Source organism: Symsagittifera roscoffensis, chromosome 1, assembly GCF_963678635.1.
Source record: "Symsagittifera roscoffensis chromosome 1, txSymRosc1.1, whole genome shotgun sequence".
NCBI lineage: Eukaryota > Metazoa > Xenacoelomorpha > Acoela > Convolutidae > Symsagittifera > Symsagittifera roscoffensis.
In genome coordinates this window covers 72,089,639-72,098,363 of record NC_087062.1, presented here as the reverse complement: position 1 = coordinate 72,098,363, position 8,725 = coordinate 72,089,639, and the positions used below count along the sequence as shown (strand labels likewise).

General features: G+C 36.5%; 2 protein-coding genes across 5 annotated transcripts in view; one reads left to right on the top strand and one right to left on the bottom strand.

Annotated features, from left to right (window-relative positions):
* Positions 1-253: 253 nt before the first annotated feature.
* On the bottom strand, positions 254-2,287 carry LOC134848541 (uncharacterized). Its single transcript, XM_063866052.1, has one exon. It carries the CDS (start codon positions 1,888-1,890, stop codon positions 322-324), a length of 1,569 nt encoding a protein of 522 aa, XP_063722122.1. The 5' UTR covers positions 1,891-2,287; the 3' UTR covers positions 254-321.
* LOC134848497 (sodium/calcium exchanger 1-like) overlaps positions 1,577-8,725 on the top strand; it is a 49,922-nt gene continuing 42,773 nt past the window's right edge. The window contains exon 1 of one of the 4 annotated variants that reach the window (XM_063865974.1): positions 1,577-1,690. The gene's annotated coding sequence lies outside the window, so the exon portion shown is untranslated. Of the gene's footprint in view, positions 1,691-6,915; positions 7,118-7,155; positions 7,909-8,069; positions 8,234-8,725 lie in introns of those variants that run through there. The other 3 variants (XM_063866033.1, XM_063865991.1, XM_063866000.1) reach the window with 3 other exon arrangements.

The window sequence follows — 8,725 nt, the reverse complement described above, 5'->3', positions numbered from 1 at the left end:
TCTACAGTTTAGCTCAAAATCAGTTCTCCGTTTAATGATACTTAGTGAACTGTTAAAATTCCCTGAAGCAAAAGTTCTCTTTCTTGTTTTCCTTGTTCAAAGTTGTTCATTGATAAGCCCAATTTATTGTTTCGGTTGCTAACCGAAGAAAATAATGCAATCAATGTGCTCAAGTTCAAATAAAGCACAGATTGCATTAAATGTTTTGAAAACAAAAACGATAGTAGTAGAATATTAAATTCAGATAGCGGCTACAACTATGCTTGGTGTGATTTTCACGTTTCTCGTTCTGTAATGGTGTTTTTATAACAGGACAGCATTCTAAAACGATATGCCGTTTCGGTCCATTGCGAAAGCTAGTTTAGACTGGTTAAAAATGGCAGAAGTGAAGCCAACGTAGCTCTCCATGAGAATTGGCTCCTCTATAATTTGAGCTACTTGCTGTGCTGTGGAGCTAGAGTCAATATGGGGACTGTTAGAAGTAATCTTGTCAGTGTCTTGGGGATCAGCTGGCGCCCATTCGTGATCCGCGTCTTGGTTTTTGTTGTCAATCTGCTCGCTGTTATTATAAGAATTTTGTTGTCCTTGCGAGTTGTGACTGATAGTTTGAGAGGGGTCTAGCGTTGCGTTATTTGTGGTAGTTATATTAGCAACAGTTACAGTGGTTTCTGAAGTTGGTCGTTGTTGTGCTTGCAGGTCGGTGCAAATAAGACCGCAAAGAGTCTGGTGCAATTCTTCGATTTGGTACACACCTCTATTGCCGTTTACTTTACAAGCCAGAGGGTGACTTGTTAGTACAGTCCACGGTAGCTCCTTGTTAAAAGGTATCCACAGATCCCCCCATTTAGTTTTATTGCCAACACCGGCTGAAGTTATTAACTTCAAACAGGGGAACTTTTTCCAGTTCCCAGATAGCAAAGATTTAGCGGGATAAATCATGGGCCCGAAAATAACCCTGCTTAATTCAGAATATTGAATACGTTTTATGCTGTCCTGGAAACTCGTGCTTTCATTTGTGTGGACACTGGCAGAGTTTGAAATGAAGGTATTTGAGCCGGTTATTTTCTCGGTTATAAAGTTGTAGTTGATAACACAGATTGACCTTTGGTTTACCACTACCACTCGCTCCTGCTCGTGGTTCCAATTGTCAACAAGTGTGAGCACGAATAGTGAAATGATATTTCCATCTTTCTCCCGATCCAGTAGTTGATCTCTAATAATATCCCCAGCCCGATTTAGTCTGTCGAGCCTGTTGGCAAAGTATAAGTTCGCTTGAGAGTCTCCGAGTTCCTGTAAACAGCCTAAGTTATTCCCCTTGCTAAGCTCCAAACCCAAACTTTCCTTACCAAGTTTATTCAGCTTTTCAAGTGCACTGTTGGCAAGTTTCTTACTCTTGTCTTTAACTTGTTGTACATTGTAATCCGAGCTCTGCTTTTGCTCCGCGGTTATCTCGCTGGTTCCCGTCGAACTTCCTTCGGATACCGGGACTTGACTCGGATTTTCATCGACGACAACCTCGAATTTTAATTGGCCACCGCTTACAGGCATCGGCGACAGTTGAGTTTCGCTTCTTCGGCGGTCGGAATTGTTTACTCGGTGCGTGCTCTTCCCAGGATTGGAATCATTGGAGCCTCGAAAAGTAACTTCAGGTTCCTCAGTCGACATTTTAGGGTTACTTCTCTCTACCAAGGTACGTGACCTAAATTTGCTCTTCTTTAAACTAAACTGGCCTTTAAATTGGTAAGCTGGATTTGTATCTGCGAAAGTTTCAGATATCGATTTTGAGATCCGTTGACTAATGTCTTCAGAATCATTTACTTTTATTTCATTACTGGATGAATTGTACTGAGGATGAACTAAACTGGAGGTGGTCCTGGTAATCTTGTTCATATAATAGGGGATTTGAATAGAGAATAACTAAAGCTGTCTTTGTTAGCCTACTTTTCGCCAAATATTTTGTTAATGCATTAGTATTTATGTTGTTGTCAAGTTTTAAAGCGTCTGTTAGCTCAATGAATTTGATCGATCAATCATCAATTGATCATTTATAACTATAAGTTTGAAACTTGGCTCAGAAAGAATAAAATTGATCAATGAGACTCTAAAAGATTGAAATTTATTATTGAATGGAATAAGTACAATACTGAATATATCAGAAGCAATGGTAGTGTTTTTTTTATAACTTGAGTCCAAGTTTTATCGTTCTTTGTTAATATACCGATGTCGCACAAAATAGTACATCTATGACCGTAAAAGTGAAAAATTGTTGCTTACTTTGCACATTGCGTCAAACAACCGCTTTTTAAACGTTGGAACTGACAAGAAATTTGACATCAATTTTTATGTGTGGGTTTAAATATTCAACAGATGTTTGCGACGGCTTTTGTGTTCAAAATAAAAACTATTTTAATGACCTCTAAAAAATTCTTTTTTCCATGTTGAATTTCAGTTTGTCTGGAGTGAAATTTTTGCTTTTGATTAGAGTTGTTGAAACGCCTGGATTAATCGACGAAAGTTTTTGGATGCTTGTTTTCCGGCTTTCGAAGAAAGCGCGTAAAGATTCTGCCAGGAATGATTTTTGGCTAGTTTCAAGTTTTTTTTCGAAAATGGGATAGCTTTTTTGGAAAATTTGATTTTTGCAACTGCTTGTATAACGATTGAATTGTCTTCAATATGATATAAAGCTTGACCCTCTTCGGCGTTTCTTTGTGGTACCTAAATTTGAAAATAATAATTGTTCCGACCATTGAAAAATGGGGAGGAAGTTTCTATTCGGGTTTGTATTCAACATCAGTACCACAAATAATCATCGCAAAGGATCGAGTTATATATCATATTATAGACCCTTCAGTCGTGATTCGAACGACATTAAATAATTTGGAAAAAATTCAGTGTTTAGAAAAACTCGATTTTTAGTCCAATTTCGAGCAAATATGGTGAGCAAGCAGGCTTATTTTGTTTTTCAACCAAAACATTTACCACAAACAAATATTGTAATGGAGGGAATGATGTGTCCTATTAAAACTTTTTCAATACTGATTCGAACGACAGAAAAACTTTTCAAAAAGTTGTCCCAGTCTCGAGAAAAAACGGTTTGAAATTTTTGAGTTTTAGTATAATTTAGAGCAATTAAAGCAAGCGAGCAGGCTTATTATAGGAGGATCAGCCATGAAGTTTTAGTTACATTTTCTCAAGTTTATATTGCCAATGAATGATAAATTCAAAACAATATCTGCACGAAAAATTGAAGAAAAAAAAACTTGAAACCGAAATCTCAGAAAAGAAATTAATTTTTCAATTTTTTGTTTCTAGTCATTTTTTTTGAATAAAACCGTTGCCATTTTTGCCTATTTTACTCTACTGTTGAATATACCTAAATTTCAGGTTTTTTTTTAGTCCTTTCATCACACCTTGCTCAAATAAATAACACTAATTTGAAAAACAAATCTGCAGTTTTTTTAAAGTCCATGGTCGAACATTCTCTGTTACTTGCACAGTAAGCGGCTATCCTGTTTTTTTGATTTCCACGCGTAATTAGGTACCACAACTCTTCATCAGTATGGGATGAGTAACAATTAAGTGTCAGCTCTGTTTATGATTCTGGCAAGTGAAATTTTAGCTCTGATCAGAGATAAATCAGAGAAACAATGCAATGCAGTAACAGTACTGTTTCAGATCTGGCCGAGTGCTGATTTCGGACTTTTATTTACGCATGCGAGTTTTTGCTAGAGTAGTGTAAGAGTACGAGTATTTTTCTTCCAGTGTAAGCCGCAAATATTGGTGCCACTTTGGTGGCATTTCTAAGTCTTTTTGATATCATGTGTGTTGACTTTCGATTAGTAATAAGTTAACACCGCTGATGCAATTTTAATTCATCAAATGAACTGAAAAAAAAACTTTTTTATTTCAAACAACAGTACACAATAAAAATTGCATATCAGAAATTTTCCAGTTCAATGTGCCTGGCAGTTTTTTTTGAAATACATAATTTAAAAATAAATTTGATTGATGCTTTCCAAGTTATTACATGCAAAGTTGGTGTGGATGCCTTTAGTTGATTCCTGCTTGATAAAAACAAGTATTATGAAATTGTATTTTGTTTTTTTTTTGTGTTTTTATTCTACTTTTTCCAGAAGCTTCGAACATTTTTTTCTTTTTTCTCAAAAGTTAAGTTTTTCTCAATTTAAGTTATAGCCCTCAATTCAAATTATGGAAAAATCAATATTTTGAGTTTTTTGCCGTTCTTCAAACTTTTTAGAAGTTTCTCGAAAACTACCCTCCCAAATCTAAGTTTTTGGATTCAATGGAGTGAAGGGATTGTTTGAACCTCCCATGCATCAGCGGCTCAAATATTTTCTCAAAAAAAGTTCTCGTCCTCAGAAAAGTTTTTTTTTAGTTTTTAGATCCTTTTTTGAAACTTTTCGACTTTTTTCGAAAAGTGCCCGCCCAATTTGAGGTTTTGATTAATCAATTGAAAAGTTTGTGTGAATGTCTCCTGCGTAAACGGCCAATTGCAATTTTTTTTTTCACAAAAGTTTATGGCCCTCGTAAACGTCAAATAATATTATTTTCGACCGTGTTTTAAAGTGTTTTGACTTGTCTCGAAAATTATCATCTGAAGTCCGAGATTTCGGTTTTAATTGATTGAAGAGATTGTGTGATACTCCCATGAATAAGTGGCCTAAGTTACTGTCCTAATAGTCATATTTGTAATTTTTTGACTGTTTTAAAAAAACGTCTTAGGTTTCCTCGAAAACTACCCTTTAAAATCTGAGATTTTGGTTTCCATTGACTGAAGGTCATAAACAGTCATGCGCATAATTTTTTCCACAAAAAAGTTATGGCCCTGCGAAAAATCAAATATTTGATTTTTTGCCATTATTTTAAAATTGTTTTTTCGATAACTACCTTACCAAATCTAAATTTTTGATATAAGTCGAAAGTACGGGTTGTAAGAAGCGCCTCTGTATCGGCGGCTTCATCCGATTGTTTTTGCACGAAAACTTTCTACCCTCGGAAAAAGAAGTTTTTTGATTTTTTTAAAGTTTCCTCAAAAACTACCCTCTCAAATCTGAAGTTTTAGGTTCTCGATACCTGTCCTGTCAGATCTTTCAATTGAAACTGTCCTTCAATTGAAAGAACAGGTTGTGTAACGTGACTCTGCGAAAGCGGCAACGCGGAAAATTTTCAACGCAAAAAGTAACGGCATCGGAAATTGAAATTTCTGACTTTTTGGCTTTTCTCGAAAACTATCCTACCAAATCCGAGAATTTGTGTTCAATCTGTGTGAAGCTTCCATGCAAAAGCGACCAAAAACAAATTTTCTACACAAAAAATTTTGGCCCTTGGACAAGTCTAGTTTTTGATTTTTTGACCGTTTTTTTTTTTTGAAACTTTTTGACTTTTCTTGAGCACTAACCAGCCGAAGCTGATATCAAGGTTTAATCGAGGCAACAGGTTTCGGATTTATCAGTGCATGCGCGGATACGCCTTAAAAATACAACAAAATGTCTATGATAAAATTCCAAGTTCTTTATAAATTGCACTGTTTTTGTATTAGAGAACAACTTAGGTTTCGAGTGAAGCCTTTTTTAAATTTTTGAAATTACCTCATCCCGTATCATGTAATTTAGCTCATTTTAGTTACAGTGTTCATTTTTCCCAATGTGTTAGCGTTGAGTTAATTCGTATTGACAAAAGAAACCTTTGAAATTGAGCAAATATTTTTGATAGCATCCCTTTGGCGCAGCTGTTCGCCTTGTTGGCGCAGCTGGTGGCGCAGCTGTTCGCCCTTGTTGAAATTTAAAATGAGTCCGAATCTCGTATATGCAAAAGTTTTTTCCTTTGTTTTATTTGAGCAAGTCTAATATGATACTTCTTTGTACGATTTTAATTCAACCTCTCGTACCATATACCCAGTGCAGTTTCGCATCTGTGTAGCATTTCGTTTCTGGACTTGTTTGGTTGTTGTTGTTGTTTGCCTGTCAAATCGTTCATTGGTTGATGAGGAACTTGATATCATTTGCAGGACATCTCGTCTCGCAGTGCAGATATATAGTCTTGGACCATTCTTCTTCAATTGCAATTGCACTAATCGCTATCTACTACAACAAGCTTATAGTACTGCATTTGATGCCGATTTCCTTTCAAGCCAGACAGACATTATTGAGTCCTCGACCTCACCGAGCCGGACGTTAGAGTTGAGGATTTGAACAACAACTAGTCTTAAATTTGCCTCATTCCCTTTTTTCTTCTTGGCTTAATTTGTGTCCGAAAAACCGGAATGTAGATAGCTTTCTTTCGGGCTGCTTCTGACTTGAAGGTCAGGTTTGGCTTTAGATTAGGAATTGATTTTCCGTTCACAGCGGGGTTCCATGCGATGACGAGACCTTTACCGGCGTCTGAGGACTATTCAGATCTGGCCACAATCAGCGTGACATGGAACTCGAACGGAAATAGTCTTACAGATTCTCTGATTTTACCTTAAAAGGGGCTATTCTCGCATGCTGGTTACCTATTATCAATGTGGGAATACTGAAATAAATGGTTGGTGTTGGCTGGAAAAATCGGTGAATGTTAGGTTGCATCATCTTTGTGGTGTGCTTTATTTACTGACTATGATACATAAAAGTAGGATGACCGCTCTAACATTTCCTCGATGACCTTTTTGGTGAAAATGTTTCCGATCAAACAATTGCCTTCCTTCCCAGGCTTGACTTTCTAATTTTAACTCTTTTGTATTCTAATTGAGGGGTGCTATAGGTGCCATTAGTTTCTTCTTTCATGTACTTCCCCTGAACAATAAAAATGGAGCCTCGTAATCCCACGTGGTGGCTTTGCTCCAATTTTAGCCTGATTTGTTCGCATTTTAGGCGGAAATTAGGAGTGATCAAGTCAATTGCTATTATTTTTTCACTTCTCCCCCTACCCGCCTTCTTGCGCATGCACTTTTTTCACCTTCCTCTTCAAATATTCATCCCTCCCCTTTTTGCTCTTCTGCATCCAATTTCAACTCTCTTTGGAACAAATATTGACCCGATTTTATTTCATTCCCCAGCTGAAATGTTGTTACGTGTGTGCACAGTCTACGGTACAGCATAAAGGGCGATTATTATAGGTGATTAGTATATTTGAGTAGTGAAGAGCATTTAAAAACTGCCATTTAGAGTAATTTGATTTGGCACTTAACTCTAAGTTTCTATTTTGCTGATCATTTTAATTGTTGAAATTTTTAATGTTTCCGACAATATTGCTCTCAGTATCGTGATTGCACCCCAAGATTGCAATTGGGTGTTTTAATTTGACGCATTCTCTTTCTCGATTGTTAGGCCGTGTGTGTCTGCTATTTGACTCGAATACTAATGATGTGGCGATTCGGGTTGGTGAGATTGGATTACGCGTAGATGATGAAAGTAGATAAGGGTGATTTTGGCCGTTTTCGGTAGTCTTTTCTTCCTGTTTTTCAATTGAGTCTTCAATTGCTTCATTGGTTGGTAACTTGACTTGCTGCTATTTTTCTCTCTCCTGCTAGTGCTAGCCTGGTGGTAGGTATGGTCATCCAATAGTAATTCCTACCCGACGGTGCGATTTTCTGCAGAGCGCTGTGGCATTTTACTTTGTTCCTTTCAAATCCACCTCGGCCACTCGACTCTCCAAATGTATTCTGTCTGCTGCCTAATTTAATAACATTTCAGGCTTCTTCCCGTCCCAAATTAGTCGCCAAAATGTCACGCAATTTTTAATTCATCTTCTCATCCCTATACTAGCCCAGTCTGAAATGAAATGAAATTAAATCAATTCAAGTGCGGCGTCTAATCCAAATGAGTATTACAACCTCTGTTGAATGTTTTATTTCAATTTCAAACGAATTTATTCACTTTGCCCGCTTTTTGAACAACTTCAATGCAGGTGAGTTTAAGTTCCTCTTTTGGGACCACTTTTTCGCCCATTTCACCAGTTGCAACTAGACAAGCGAGGTATCCATCGAGTAAAAGCGGATGTAATTTGCATAATAATTGCCATAATCATCAGGCCATAGAAACTAAAATAACGCCATCTAGACCGCCGCCGTCACACTACCTGTAAATCAAACTAATACGCTTGTGCATTCAGAGCTATCAATGAGCATAATATTTTTGCTATTTTATCCGGTCAATTGACAATTTTATAAATGGTAGTTTTAATACAAAAATCATTCAGTTCACGCAATCGCAACTCCCAAAATAGCTATCAGGTATGAAATTTTTTCTTTTGTATATTTTCTCTCTCCGCTTGATTCTAATATTCTGAAACAAAACTTTTCTAATGCTCTAACTTCGAACACATTTATTGAATTGAGCGCGCGTATTATTCAGTAGTGAACTGAACGGAAAGAGGCAAATGGTAAATTAGACGCCAAACAAATTAGTCGCTACCTATTGCATAGAACTGAATCCCCTTTTAAATTTTGACTGAAATGGTTTATTGGTCAATTACATAGTAATGACAAGAATCGATGGCAAAAATTCTAAGATTCGAATATTCATAGAGGAATTTAGCAATCAATCTATAAATAATGTATTAGCGCGTTATGAATACCTTTGATTTTTGATAAAATCATAAAAACTGAGTTTAAAGTCAACGTATTTTTTTTTTTCAGTTCTGGTTAGTTAATTACACAAGCAACGCTAGTGTTTTCATTCGAGTCTACTTTTATTTACATTCAAGCTACGGATAGTTGAAAGTG

Coding starts and splice junctions, on each gene's coding strand:
- LOC134848541 (XM_063866052.1), bottom strand. CDS start 1,890: ATGAACAAGATTACCAGGACCACCTCCAGTTTAGTTCATCCTCAGTAC.